General features: G+C 39.1%; 1 protein-coding gene across 6 annotated transcripts in view; it reads left to right on the plus strand.

The window, feature by feature from the left end:
* Positions 1-214: 214 nt before the first annotated feature.
* The window catches only part of LOC130466322 (uncharacterized), a 37,916-nt gene continuing 22,034 nt past the window's right edge, over positions 215-16,096 (plus strand). The window contains exons 1-5 of one of the 6 annotated variants that reach the window (XR_008926435.1): positions 215-614; positions 2,349-4,762; positions 5,391-5,702; positions 5,799-5,986; positions 6,077-12,647. Coding sequence is in view for 1 of the 6 variants with exons in the window: in XM_056835200.1 (XP_056691178.1) it covers positions 3,525-4,079 (555 nt within the window). In the remaining 5 variants the exon portion in view is untranslated. Of the gene's footprint in view, positions 615-740; positions 1,077-2,093; positions 2,320-2,348; positions 5,361-5,390; positions 5,987-6,076; positions 12,648-16,096 lie in introns of those variants that run through there. The other 5 variants (XR_008926433.1, XR_008926437.1, XR_008926432.1 and 2 more) reach the window with 5 other exon arrangements.

The following is a 16,096-nucleotide window of genomic DNA, read 5'->3' on the forward strand; positions in this document are numbered from 1 at the left end:
AGTAATCGTTTGTATCGGTACAATTATGTCTTTGTTTTAATGAGTTACACACATACTTTTTTGGGCTTGTAAATGTCATTTGCGTCAGTGATTTACTAACCTGTGACGTAAATGGACCTCATGCAAGTTAATTTAATAATTTTGTCGGAGATTAGTTAATTAGTTAATTGTGCCACGAAAGTGATAATTTTCATATTTTTTCATTTATCTTTTCTCAGTTGGATCTAGAACCCTCTACGAACTTTTCACCTCATCTCTCTTCTCTCCCATCCTCCTCTTCAAATCTCCGTTGCTGGAACTCCAACTACTCCCCATCTCACCTCCACAAGTTCATAATCACCCTTATCCGTTCGAAATCTTCTCTCACCAGGTTGTCCCTCTCTATTCAATCTAAAAATTAATGTTCTGCGTGAATGGGAAGAAGGGAAAAACCCTAGGTTTCGGCGTAGGGAAAAAGGTGACATCCTAAAGCAGAAAGGATGGTTTGGATATTCCGGCGGGTCATATTGCTTCGTTTACGAAGGCTGGGAAACACACCGTACTACCGATCACGAAGTGTTGGTGGTGGAGCTCTGGTTTAACTCGCCACCGTCCTTGGCTACCTTGAGGCTTAGGTATCTTCTCTCTCCTATCTTGATTTCCATGTTCAATTAAGTTTTATCTATTTTTTTCATATGAACTCCAGTATATTGTTATATTGTTCAATTGTTCGATTTTTGAATTTAGGATTTTGATTTCAGATGCATGTCGTTTGCTATTGATTATATCAAATCTTGGGTATCCAACATTTGGGAGACGATCATGATTTATGAATCTGTTCTAACTTCTAAGAAACTTTAATTTGGTGGAGCTTGTATCATATGATGTCTAACCGAATTTCAGTTGTTCACGAATTTGTGTGATGAGTTATTATCCTATTAGGTTTATTCCTAATACCAGTAACTTTTGGTATGACTTTTCTTATAGGATTAATGGTTCTTATTTGCGAATCCATGTATTTCTTCTCCTGTACTCTTTCTCTTGCCTTGCAAATTTTAATTAGCTTGAAGTTGCATGAATCTAAATGGACTTTTGTATCCTCCTTATTCACTTACTCTTTGTCCTTCCTCCCATTTCTTTCTTTTGACAGCCACTGACCAAGGGGGTGGCGAGTCATGATTATAAAATTAATAATATCATTTCTAAACTTCAGTTATTGAGTATATATGTGTTTTGCGATGAACCGTGTTTCAACGAGTGCCTGACACTTAAATATGTGAATATTTCGGCTCTACTTACTGATTTGTTTAGTGTCATTGCTCGTTAGTGATCCGTGATCCGTGATCCTTAATGTGTGCAATTGATATAACTTGTTTGTATGTCTGGTTTGATCTTAGATTGGATGAGTAATAGTGAAGCCTATGTGTATAATTTTTTTTCTTGAAGATTAATTTTCATAATGCAAGTTGCTTAATAATTTGCTTCTTTTTGTACTGGATACTGACAATCACATTGTTAAGAATTATTCTTTCGATTTCATATGCTACCTTGTGTGAAACAGGGTTTGTAACTTTTACTAGAAATGAGATGCAAACCTCTGTTCTACTACTGCCGATGTTTGCAATTACTATTTACTACAGACTAATACAGTAGGCTTCTTTATTGTCTAAGCTTAGACGCACACGGAGTAGTATACCGATGGTGCAGAGATTATGTAGTCTGTTTGATATCCAAATTTTGTCTTAAGACGTGGTTCTATGAAATGATGATCTTAGTTTGACCAGAGAATGAGCCTTTTGGAGCTGCAATACCCTTTATGATTGCTTAGGATCCCTAGGTTTAACATACCGAATTGCAAGATCCCGAAATAGTTGTATAAAAAACTCTGAAAGTCTGATCAATGGTTTTATTGATGATCCGGCTCGTTTCATATTACTACTGATCATGGTAACTGACAAAAGAGGTAAATCTGTCAGAATTAGAATGTAATAAGAATGGAATGCTAATTTTGATCATATTTTGTTTTTTGATAGACTATTTTGTGTTTGTTCAGCAAACTTGTCTGAAATCATCAAAGTGTTAATCCTGATCGTTATTTTGCATAAACTGAACAGATAAAGGACAATCAATGAAAATGAGCTCTTTGCCCATGTCATCCCTGTTAATTTCCCGAGAATTCCTCTTCCACTGATTACATCTAGTGTTTGTATTGCCTACAGATAATATATTGGTATTGTAGCTTTCTTTCCCCTATCATCTGATATCATTTTGTATACGTACTATAGGTTATTTGGGATAAGAAACTTTAGACAATTGTGAACAATGAAAGCCCAAAGATTTTATAGGAACTAAATATCATGTTGTTGTAGGGTTTTTTCGATGAGCTGATGACAAGGAGGTATCCGGTCCAATACTGCACGATCTCTGGTCCGACCTGCAAAACAAGAATATTCCTCTCGGAATGTTCCATCCGATGCCTAAGTAAGTAAGGGTATCTAGAGAGATAAAGTAGAGAGAAGGTAGAGCATAATAATTTTAGGTGGTTGTTGTGTGACTGAATGATCCTCGTACCTTGGGATTTGGAGCTTTATGTAGTATTAGATTTTCCAAGGAGTGACCTAGAATCCCTACCACATGATTGGCTGAGCTTGGAGGAGAGGACATGTGTCCTCTGCTTTGTGCAACCATAGTGATGGGAAGACATAAATGGGCTTTTGGGCCTTTGTGCATAATGGAAAGTTTACTAAGCTTCCCCCAATCATGTTGACATAGGTGGTTTGAACATTGAGCCACGTGTCATACCTGAATTTGGACACGTTACCTCATTCCATGCAAGAATAGATGCAATGACAAGTAATAGGTGGCAGTCCATGTGGGATAGCTTACTGGGCATAAGTTGGGACCCGTGTCACCTTCCGATTGGTACAAGTGTCACGGTAATTTTGCCTACAATATTTTCCCCTTAATGAGGGTATTTTTGGAAACGATCTTCCAGGTATCCCTTCTTGACCCTTGGTATTCTTAAGGTGCTTTAGGCCATTTAGGGGGATGGTGACAAGTGTCACAAATCTCAATTCTGCCCCTCTATAAATATGAGGGTAACTTCTTCATTTTTTTACTTTCACTTTTCTTGATTTTACTAACCTCTGAGATAGGCGATATCCGGCAAGAGAGAAACACTAGGAGGTGATTTTCGGCCACCGTGATACTCAACTTGTTCTTCACTAATCTCAACCTGTTCTTCGCAAAACTGATCCTGTTCCTCGCGAAACTCAACATATTCTTCATCAAACTCATCCTATTTTCGACTTCAAATCTTTGAGGTAGGCTGCTTTACCCTCTTTTAATGTTTTCTTTCTATTTGTGTTTTTTGCTTTTGGCAATTCTGGCATGCCTAGACTTTTAGGAACTAGCCGGCGAGAGGTGAGCGTTAGGTGTCGTAGAGGCTATGTATTGGAGTGCCCCGTCGGTTCATTTCTTGTATATATACTCGTCCTTCTTGTTTCGTCTTTCCGAGCCCTCCTTAAGTCTTATTCTGTTATACTATGCAGACGGTTATGGCAAGAATAAAGAAGACGACTTACTCTACTCGCTTACATCCGCGGGACAGGGCTTTAATGCCTCCTTTCGAAGGTAATTCGTCTAGTGAGCCGACACAGGATAGTAGCTTTGCCGACATCTTTCGAGAGATTGATGATTATGCCGACCATGGAGAAGAAAGGGCGGCTAGTTCTTCTGAGCGAACCCTGGGGGATGAGGCACGCCAAGGAGTTTGCGCTAATCCGGAGGAGGTGTTGGCTCCTCCTCTGGCCCAAATTAGGCGAGGTGTTCAAGAAGAAGCAAACCTTCTTCCCTCGAAAATTCATCCAGATCAGGGATGTATGAGGTGGTTGGATAAGCACGACGCTGACTATCGAGATGGCCTATGCATAGGAGAGGGTTATGAGCTGAGGGTGCCGACGGATATGGAGTCTACCGTTAGTCTTCTGGCGGACGGCGAATTCCCAGTGTATGCCGCCGCCATCAAACTGGGCATGAGGTTCCCTCCTCACCTTGTCCTTGTGGATGTTCTAGACGGTTTTAACATTGGGGTGGCCTAGTTGACTCCGAATTATTGGGCCAACGTCTTTGGCTATATTGCCAAATGTGCGCTGAAGGGAGTTCAACCGTCTTTCTCAGCCTTTCTTCACTTAGTGTCAATTTCCAGATCCCCAAACGTCGCCGAGGGGTGGTTCACTTTGAGAAGCCGAGGCGCTTATCAAATTTCATGGGCAAGGCCTCTAAGTGGCTTAAGTGGAGAAAGAGATGGGTCGTCTTTCACACCGAGGACGAAGAGGTGTATTATAGGATGAGCCGCTGGAGTACTGTGGCTAACTATATGGACCATGAGGAAGTGCTTCCACCTTTGACGGGGGCTGAATGGGATCAGGTAAATGTTATTTTCAAGTTAACCTTCCACCACCTCTCGGCTGACAAGTCCTTTTATATGCCGGCAAATTGGTTGCCTCACGTTAATTAGTTTGAGAATGAGGCGTTCCTAGCGGCCGTCGGTTTAGGATATTAAATGTCTAGAGGTAGCGAGTGATTTTGTGATTGTGCCTTTATGAATCTTTAAATTTTACCTAGTAGTTATGTACTTAACCATCATCTACTTCTATATTTTACTAAAGAAGGCATGAGTAAGCTGAAGGACACCGACATTGGTGAGGGAGACGTATCAGATTGGATGGCGGAGATTTATGATGCCAAGATGAAGAAAGCCACCGCCGAGCTAGAGGAGAAGGTGAGTAATTATATTAAGTTAAATGCCCCTTCTACCGTTCAAAACTTAGACGAGTGATTAGTTAAAGGACGAGTCACTACTAAGTAGCGACTTATGATCACTAAAGTGTGCCCCGTCTTTTGGACGGGAAGCTTATGCTGATGGCGAGTCACTACATAGTGAGTGACTTGTGATCACTGAAGTGTGCCTCATCTTTTGGATGGGAGGCTTATACTGATGACGAGTGACTACTAAGTGAGTGACTTGTAATCACTGAAGTGTGCCTCATATTTTGGACGGGCGATTTATGCTGAAGACGAGTCACTACTAAGTGAGTGACTTGGGATCACTAAAGTACGCCTCGTCTTTTGGACGAACGGCTTATGCTGATGACGAGTCACTACATAGTGAGTGACTTGTAATCACTGAAGTGCGCCTCGTCTTTTGGACTGGCGGCTTATGTTGATGACGATTCACTACTTAGTGAGTGACTTGTGATCACTAAAGTACGCCTCGTCTTTTGGAAGGGTGGCTTATGCTGATGACGAGTCACTGATTAGTGAGTGACTGGTGATCACAAAAGTGCACCTCGTCTTTCGGTCGGTTGGCTTATATGAGTTCTAACTTGGCTCTTTTGTTACGGTATCAGCAAAATCAGCTGCGAAGGACAAAGGTACTGGCCTTGCCCAACTACAAAGAGGTCCGCCCCTACCGAAGGGGTTGGCTAGTGTTTTGAAGAAGGCGAGACCTCAACCCCGCTGCTTTGCCAAGAAGAGTGAGGCCCTGTTTCCAGAGGAGGACAAATGTGATGTGGTTGTGGATAAGCCGGCCAAGGTGATGGACTTGGAGTCTAAGTCTGCTGAAGATCGAGTGGCCAAGCCGGACCCGTTGGCCGGCATATCTACAACCTTTCGCTCCCAAATCCCCAAGGCTATTGCCCGTCGGGCGAAGGAGTATGGTGGTGAGTTTTATACAAACGTCGTAAGGATGTATTGTTCTTCATCTAGTTGTTCTTCTTTCTCCCCTCGTCATCCTAAGGTCATTGTTTTTCCTATAGCTCAACTTGATGAGCAAAAGGAGGCCAAAGAGGAGACCCGACAAATTCCTGATACTCTTAACTTCTAGGCCAGGGATCAGGTGCCTGTTTGTCGTGCCATGTATAAAGTTGTTATGACGGATTACATTGCTTCCCTCCTTGGTCAGTCTGAAGCTGAACTCGGCGTCATCCAGGCCACTCTAGCTGATGTAAGTTCAATTTTTCATACTTCTTTTTTCTTTTTATTTAGTGTATGAAACTTGTTCTAATTCAATTTTTTTCTCCTTGGGCTTTGGTAGCTCTTTCTCCGTGTCGAGTTCTGCAAGAATTGGAAGAAGAGGGTTAGCAAGGAGCTTAAGACCCCTGTCTCCAACGCCGTCAACCATGGACCCTATTCCTTTTCCAAGACGGAGATCATTCGGACGGAGATGCATACTACCATTTACCTCTAGGCAAAGGAAATAGCTGCTCTTAAATCGAACAGGGCCAGACTGCTCAAGAAGATCCTTGCGCAGAACGCGTCTTTATCAAAGCTGACCGCGGAGGGCAAGAATGCCGAGGAAGAGGTGGCGGAGTTTCGGGACCAACTTGAGGAGCTTCCTCAGATTAAGGAGCGAGAGGAGCAAGCAGAACAACTTTAAGGGGAGTTGAACGCGGTGTTGTCACAAATCTAGGAATTCCGCAAACGACTTTAGGAGTCGTATGGCCAGGGAGAGATGGTTGTTCGAAACACTGCTCGTCTTGCTTGGGAGACGCACATGGATGGGTCAGACTTTTCTTGGTTCTAACGAAGCTTCGATCATAGTTCTTACGTTCTTGCCGCGGAGCGACTTGATCGTCCTGCCCCAAAATTTGGGATCTCCAATGATGAAGACGACTCCCCTGACTCTTGATCTTTATATTTATGTTGTTTTTACGCCTGTTGGCGTATTTTAAGAAATTTTTAATATTTTGCGCCACCGGCATATGTATCTTTGTGCCAGCTGAGCAGTTAACAATCTTTTTTTTTTTGTTTTTGTGTTATCTTTACGCCGCTTAGGCGTTTTGGATGACTTGGCGTCGCCGTGCACTTTTATTTAATATTTTCTGTTGCCTGGGAAATGTTTTACTTTGATGTGAGTTTTCATATTTTACGCATTTGTGTATTTGTAACCGAAAATCACGGCTCGGCTGTTGGTGGTCGATCGTTGATTGGGATACACGCGGTACTCCTGACCACCGAAATGTTTGAAGGAAAGCAGTTTTGATTTTCCTGTCAATTCAGCATGAATTCACAAATGGGCTCGCCACATTTACTGACGGGCGTGTCTATAGTAGGATTGATTGATGCAAGTCAATCAATAGGTATGATTGCCGCTAGACATGCTCGTTAGGAAATGATGGACAACAAGAACTCAGGCGACACATAATAATGCCGTGGTGCCCTATAGCAAGCAATCCTTGTTTTCAAGAAGTACTTATGCCGCTAGGCATATCTAGGTGCCGCGGGCTAATCACAAATGGGCCCTTCACATTTACTGACGGGCGTGTCTATAGTAGAATTGATTAACGCTAGTCAATCAATAGGTTTGATTGCCGCTAGACATGCTCGTCAAGAAATGATGGACGACGAGAACACGGGCGGCACAACATAATGCTATGGCGCCCTATAGCAGGCATTCGTTGATTTCAAGGATTACTTACACCGCTAGGCATATCTAGATGCCGCGGGATTTTCCCCTTAGTTTTTCTTAGTCGGTTTATCTGGAACTTCTAAGCCGTTTTGATTTCTATATGTTATCAGCCTATGTTGGTGCTAACCTCGGCCACTTCATAGGCTTTAATCAATTAGACTTTTCTCTTCGTTTGCGAAGTGGTATGGTTGCTAATCTGGGCCACTTCTTAGGCCTTTAATCAATTAGGCTTTTGTACATATGAGCACGTAATAATTAAAAAGAAGACTAGTAGTTAGTAGAGTAGTATTGTTTATAATATTTGCAAGAAAAATTTAGCCAAGTACAAAGAGTCTAATTCTCTACCAGGAACGTTTAGGCCGTTAGTAAACCGAAATACAGGTAGGACATTTTTATACAGGACCGTCAGAGGTCGCGTATTCAAAAGAAGTATTTCTTGAGGTTATCTGCATACGGGGTGCAGAGGATGGGACGTCCATGCATGTCCTAAATTCGATAGGTTCCATCTCTAACATCATCATATATCTCATATGGATCTCCCCAAGTGGGAGTCAGCTTGTCATGTTCCTTGGCTCGTCCTACAGACTGCATTTTACTGAGGACGAAATCCCCAACCTTCAGCGCTCGCTTTGAGACCTTTTTGTTGTAGGGGAATACAGTTAAACATAATAACATGTGCGGAACAATCCCCAAAGCCGGGAAACATGTATAAAGCGCAGATTAAGCAAACTTACATTCGAAGCGTGTTTTCCACAATAATCTGTCAACGAACACGAACAAAGAACTCCACTTGTCGTTCCTCTACTTGGTTCACCGACACGATCAGATCCGTCTTCATAATCGTAGCTTAGACAATTGATCAAGAGATTTGCTTTTGGGATGAACACACTATGGAGGCACTGAGAGAATTAAGGTTCTCTGTTTTCTCCTAGGGTTGTGTGTAATCTGAATTGTGATTGTACTAAGTTGGAAATTAGGTTGTAAGGTTATTTACATAACCTTACTAACCGACCAAGCCAAGAGGCAAGGCCGGCTAGCAAGCCCGCAAGCCAAAACACACGGACACGCACAGCCAGTGGGCCGTGGGCCGCGCTGCTGCTGTGTCGTGGTCTCAGCCCGCATGCACGCGCACAGCTCCGCGCCACAAGGGCCTCGCTGCTGCTGCGTTGCTTTGCTTGCTCGCCTATGCGCGCGCCCATGGGCCTCGTGTGCTTCGTGCACTCGGCTCGTGGGCCGCTCCTTGTATTCGCGATTAAATATATTTCTGATATATTTATTTATCATTTCGTATAAGACGAATCACCGTCGCACGATACGATTTATTTGTTTCGTCTAGCTTACGAATATTCGCGATACGATATACGATTCCGATGCAAGGTCGTATCGTATAATACGTTTCCAACTTAAATCCCGAAAAGCTATTAAATGAACTTCCGATTCATTTAATCCGGTGATCTGTTACGTGTCATTGGTGTGACCTTGTAGGTTCAGTCAAGAGTAAGTTGTGAGTGTTAGGTTATGATACATATGACAATTCATTAATCATGCGGAAAAACCATAAAGCCAGGAAAGCATATTATTTACACATAATCATTTAGCATAGAATGGATGCATACATGTTGTAGCGTGCCTTCCCTAGCTGCGCCCGAACCGAACAAGAACAAGTCTTTAGGACTCCAAATGTCGTCCCTCCGTAGATAGTCCACAGTACGTCCGGATCCGCCTCAAGTTAGACCAACTAGAATCGCCCTTAAGGTGCAAGTGTATGGCTGATTTTATTTCAAGAACTTACCCTTTGAATACTTCAATCGTACCCATAAATTGTGACCCTAGGCACCTATTTATAGGAGTATGGAAAAGGAATTGTAATCCTACTAGGATGTGGATTTGCTAGTTAGAACTTTATTAGGACTCTAAATAACAAAACAAATCTAATAGGATTAGGATTTTAATCTTTGCACAAATCCTAATAGGATTAGGATTTCCCGCACAAGCATTGCACAAGCCGTGCACCCGCGCAAGCCTTGCGGCCCACGACAGTCGCACAGCCCACGCTGCTGTGCTCTCGCGCGCGCGCGCCCTTGGATGGGCCTGGCCTTGCGCTGGGCCTGGTCAAGGCGTGCGTTGGTGGGTGCTGCTCGCTGGGCGATGGCCTGGCTTCGTGCTGGGCCTTCGTCTAGCGGGCTTCGTCCGATGCTAATTCGTACGATACGCTTCCGATTAAATTCCCGATTCCGGAATTCATTTCCGATACGAACAATATTTAATATTTCCGATTCCAGAATTAATTTCCGTTTCAAACAAATATTTAATATTTCCGTTTTCGGAATTATTTTCCGATTCCGATAATATTTCCGAGTCTGACAATATTTCCGTTTCCGGCAATATTTCCGATTTCGGCAATATTTCCATTTCCGATAATATTTTCCGATACGTACCATGTTTCCGTTTCCGGCAACATCTACGGCTTGGATAATATTTATATTTCCGATACGATCCATATTTCCGTTTCCGGCAATATCATCATTTCCGGGGTATTCATTTCTTGCTTGTGACGATCTCAGCTCCCACTGAAACCAAGATCCGTCGATTCCGAATATCCATAGATAGAGTATTTAATGCCATTAAATACTTGATCTGTTTACGTACTATTTGTGTGACCCTACGGGTTCAGTCAAGAGTAAGCTGTGGATTAATGTCATTAATTCCACTTGAACTGAAGCGGCCTCTAGCTAGACTTAACATAGAATGCATACTTGGACCAAGGGCATTATTTCCTTTAGTCTCCCACTTGTCCTTAGGGACAAGTGGGCATTACTTAATTCCTTTGTCGCTTGATGCTTGCTCTTGAACATAAGGTAAGAGTTGTCATCCTTATTATGTCCAGAGGTGTTTCTCGGTTTCAGAGTTCAACTGATCAAATAAACAGATAATCATAGCCTATGATTCATCCGAGCACGACCATGCATTTCACAGTTTCTAGCTCTCCGAGTGGCCTTGTACAACTTTTAAGCATCTCATCCCGATTTATGGGAGGACAATCCCAATCTTGCGATCTTGAGATTAGACTTCGTTTGATAGGTGATTACATGAGCGTTGCCTTGATAACCTCCTTTTACGGTGCGACGGTTGGTCAACGTCAAAGTAACCAGTTCTCAAACAAGTAATCTCAAATCACTCAGGTATTGAGGATTTAGTGTCTAATAATTTTAATGAAATTTACTTATGACATATTTTCATCTCTTACACTAAAGTTTCATAGGTCTGTCCGATACTAGTCTTCCCAAAGTAAGTATCTATGCAAATGATTATGACATTGCCATGTCCACATAGTTCAAGAAACAGAACTACTAGTCATCTTGCATTCTAGTCGTCTAACGTTTTCTATGCGACCAATTTTATAGAAAACTCCGACCAGGGACCTTTTTCAACTTTTGACATTCAAGTTCACTTGATAGACATTTCTTAGTCACAGGACTGGTCCTGACAGTCTATCTTGAATACATCGTCAAATTGAAGGGACTCATCATTTAATACTAAACCAAGATTAAATGGAATATGAAAAATACATTTCATATATGATAAATGTTCAACCCCAACGTTTTATAACCATGGGTCTCAAACCCATCTTTAAAACAGTTCATGGAATTCAAAGCTATGCTTGATTTCCAGTGCCACAATGTGAGTGTTGTTTCTCACTTGTTGCATAAGTTTAGTTATCATGCTTTGCCAATCTTAATATCCTTTTCATCGAATGTTCTTCGAGATAGATGATAAGATCTTTTGAGTATGTTTATTTTGTGATCTAGTCTTTTCTTGCTTCAAGTGTGGTTCTACACATTTTTCAATGAAGAATCATCAAGTCAGTAGACATGTGATCTACCTAAGTTTAATGAAGAACTCATTAATACAAACAACTCTGTTTTATTGCTTCTTAGGCAATAAGTACTTCTACTTCAATTGTTTAGGTTGCTAGTGATGCTTTGGTTGGATTTACTTATCCAAGAAGTTCACAGATATGTGAAAGACTTTCCAGCTGTATCTTAGAACATAGAAATTAATATTTAATTTCCCACGCAACAACTCATGGTCTCCAATCCTTGTTGCCATTTCAAAACACGATGCTCTATAGCTCGTCCTTATCAATGGTTAACTCCAAAGGAATCTTGCTTGATCCTTTGCCAGTGTTTATGCGTGTAGCATCAATATTTAGCATATCTTTATTTCCTTGAATCAAGAACTATTCCTATGTACCTTTTCAAGTACCATAAGTATTCTTGATCTTCACTTAGATCAATAGAGATTGGTATATGTTCGTCATGCCTAAAGTCATACAATACGTTTTTGGCGATCCTCATATTATATCATACATGATAAATTCTTTTTCAGAATAATTCCCAATTGAATTCTATTCATGTAACTTTAGCTCATCTAGTTTCAGTAGATACTAAATCCAGCTAAATTCTTTGACATATAATATAGGTTAAGAATTTTACTTAGATCCTTTGATGTTTAACTTAGTAAATGCTTATACATAGTTCAAACATTCTTTACTTAGATTTATTCACATGGGTCGAATATCTCCAATGGAGTCTTTCGTATTTGATTTAGTAAATGCCATTACTTAATCCAAAACATTATGATAAGATAGATCTTAATACCCAGTATGCACTAAGTTTCGCCTTGGTCCGTCATTGATTAATAATTTCAAATCTAAGTCGTTAGCATTTGAATGTTATTTCACAATAGAGAGATATGTGTGTGATACACATAGGACCAATTAAGTTTTTATGTACTCCCACTAAACTTCTTATATATCTATAAGAATCATGTACATTTTATGAAACTAAAATAATTATTAGCTTCATTAAAATACATTTCTAATTCCCAATTGCTTGCTTAAATCTGTACTTAGATTTCATAAGCTAGCTTTCTTTTTCAAGCATTTATTTGGATCCACAAATCCTATGACATACCATGTACATAGTTTATTCCAACATTTTATTGAGGAATTGTTTTGTCATCCAATTGCCATATGTACCAATATGCAATCATTGCTTGATTTATAGACTTGAGCATTATGATTATGCATGAGGTTTCAACACAATCCACGCCGTGAATTTGCTTGTAATCTTTAGCATCTAATCTAGCTTTGTGTGTGAACACAATTTCATGTTTGATGGTTTTTATCCTTAAAACAAACTTGCAACCAATAGGTGTGAAACTATTCTTGCAAATCAACAAAATTTCAATTTTGTCATCAAAACATTGAGTATGTTTTATGGCCTCTAACAATTTAAAACATTTGAGTCTATATATGGCCTCTAACCATTTTAGGGAATCTGGGTTTCATCATAGCTTTCTTACAGGTCACAAACTCATTAATCTACATGATAATAGTTTGACTGCAAGTTGTAGGTTTCTTCACTATCTAATAGAAGAATTGCATAGTTTCAGTGACCTGAACTCCATGTTTCTTCACTATCTAATAGAAGAATCTCATAGTTTCAGTGATTTGAACTCTATGCCTACTTGGGTATAGAACATCAAACAATAGAATATCAATAGCCACTTGAAAGTCCTTTGAATATTCTGTTCTCTTTGAAGCACTATAAAGTCTTCTAAGAGATGTCTATTCTTTAAAGCCACTTCTAAAAGTCCTTAAAGAATAAGTTCGGATTTTCTGAAGCACTTCGAAAAGCCTCCGGAATGTCCGTTTATGTTTGTTGTTCGCCTCGAAGACTTTCGAGGTCTATTTTCTCCCACTTGTCATTTTGGAAACGAATCTCCAAAAGGACATTATTTCGAGCAAACAAACATTATGTTCTCAAAAATTCGTGGTAGAAACAATACCCTTGTGTCTCATTTGAATAAATCACAATGAAACATATATCTATACTTGGGCCTTAGTTTGTCGAATGAAAAACACTAAGCTCCCACTGAGTTTTGCAACTCTCTAGATATATTTTATGAAAAGTTATTCTGAAATTACTTTTCAATAGCTTCGACGAATTTGGTTTAGTTTGGTGGTAGTTGAGCATTTTGTTTTAGAAATTATAGGAAAAGTCTTTATGATTCATCATTAATCGAATCAAGTACTAATTGACTTCGATTATTCCAACTAAGATATGCCATATCTTATGGACCTAGATTGTGAAATTACAACACACAATCATTGATAATCATATTTGGTCTCAAGTAATCATCAACATGATCTAACCTAGATCTTTATGATTTCTTGCCAAGTGGATTTTATACTTCTGAATCTTTGAACTGGCCAAACAGATTCAACTTATATCACATTTGAGTAAATAAACCTATATTCACTCAAATCCATGTGAAATAATAAAGTCATAAAATCTTTCTTTAGCTTTGAACTCTATTGTCTAGGCGTTCTAACAATAGTTCATATCTTTTGTTACTTTCAACAAGTAAGACTAGTCGTCTTAAATTGATCTAGAAATCAATGAACTTTCAAAAGTCCATCAAAATAGAGCTTTTGAATGTTAACTTGTTGATATGGTCTAAGCAACAATGCCAAAGATTTGTGGAACTCAAATCAAGGGGTTGATTTGAACCTAGTAAAGTTCTTTAAAGAGTTGTTTGTTTTAATCAAGCATATTGACTCAACCTGTAATTGACCATTTCATTCAAATAAACAAACAAACATTATTTTTGTTTTTCTTGAATGTGTGTCTTTCTGTGTTTGAAAACAGAAATTTAGGTATGTTGATTATGGAACAAAATAGCCATTAAGTTCCAGCCTTTGAAAGGACTTAAAACAAACTAGATGACCCTACAACTAATGTAGCATTCCCATGCTTCATTTCCCACTTGTAGGTCATTAGTGTATCCTAGCTTCCATTGTTTGAATTATTACCGAAGTAAGAACCTCAAGCGGTATATGATACCAAGGAAGTTTGATTGCCAGGTCACTTCTCTTTAAACATAAACTTATAGGTAGAAACGGAATCGTAAATTCCTTTCATTTGTTCCTCGTTTTCCTATTTCTTGTACCCTTTCTTATAGTCTTAAGAATTGATTTCTTTAGTGTTGCCTTTTATACTTTGTTAGACATGTCCAATGTCAATCCAACAAGGTTCTTACTATTTATGTTGAATATTCTGTTTCAACTAGACGATCTTACCAGAAGCTTCTAAAGTTCTCTAAGCATCGATCTATTCGAATGTCTAAGGACTAGACTCATTCGAGAATTAAATGGACAAAGATATTAGGTTGTTAACCATCGGTAAAGCTAAGCGTTTTAAACTCAATGCTTTATGATCTCAAAACTACAGTGTATTTTGAATTCACAAGCACCAATTGGTTTGCCATTCGATTTTGATACTCGAAAACAACCATAAAAGTCATTAAAAGAAACGTACATTTAAATTGCTCATTTTATCTCATTTCTGTGAATCGTTCTTAGATTCATTACCAACCAAGGAAATTTACTGTTACCTTTCTAAAAGGATTTATTGCAGTGCAAGATATTTAATTATAAGTCTAAACATTTATCATGAGTAATAACTTCAAAATTAAAGCAATCATGCAATTCAAACAAGTTATTAGCATTTTATTCGAATTTATTGTTCCGGCAGGTGTGAATAAAATGATTCCAAGACCCTAAAATCATTGAAGAATTAAGCACAGTTTGTCGACTCAATCCTAAAACATCTTAGGTAAGCAAAAACCTTTTGCTAATAGTCTAGAAACTATTCTTGATTGATAGGTACGTCTAAGAACTTATTAGGTAAACCTATCGATTTCGCCACGACATAAAAGGACTCCTTACTTATATCGTTGAGTTTCACCAAAACTAACATGTACCCACAATTATTTGTGTACCTTGCCCCTTTAGGACCAATAAGTAACACCTCGCTAAGCAAAAACTATTACTAGATTGATGTAAAGGATATCCAAGCAAGTGTATATTTTGGCATGGCAACTTTTAACTAAATTTTTAAGTTTGGAACTTAAGGCTCTTATTATGTTGGTTAAATTTTAAGTGAACTAAAATCCTTAATCATGCAACATAATTAAGCTTTGATCTCATGCATATTTAAGACATATTTAAAAGCAATAAATAACTTAAAACATGCATAAGATAAATGTGATCTAGAATGGTCCGACTTCATCTTGAAGCTTCAACTTCAAAGTCCGTCTTGAAAATCTCCGTGGGAGGCACCATTTTCTTCAAATAGGATAAGCTATAATTAAAACTAATTACAACTATTTGATGGTACGCAGACCATATTTGAATTGAAAAACAATTTTGGTACTTTAGACCAATTACATTCAAATTAATGGTACGCAGACCATATTTTCTATCCTATTTGGGCCATACTAGTCACTTCATAACCTGCAAAACAGTACATATACAATATATACCATTCACCCATTCATTATCATGAATGGCCCACATAGCTGGTTAGTAAAACACATTATGCATCACATAAACATTTGCAGCAATTAATCAAGGGCACCAATAATCTACAAATTATTCAGTCCTTATTAATTCTAATCAAGTTGTTTTAACCTTAAGGATTTGTAGACCTAATCAAGAGTTTATGACTAAAAGGGCTCCCGCTTAAACCAATAAATTCATATGCTTTACTAATTTTAAACATAAAAATGTATTTCTAA

Source organism: Spinacia oleracea, chromosome 1 (assembly GCF_020520425.1).
Source record: "Spinacia oleracea cultivar Varoflay chromosome 1, BTI_SOV_V1, whole genome shotgun sequence".
NCBI classification, from domain to species: domain Eukaryota; kingdom Viridiplantae; phylum Streptophyta; class Magnoliopsida; order Caryophyllales; family Amaranthaceae; genus Spinacia; species Spinacia oleracea.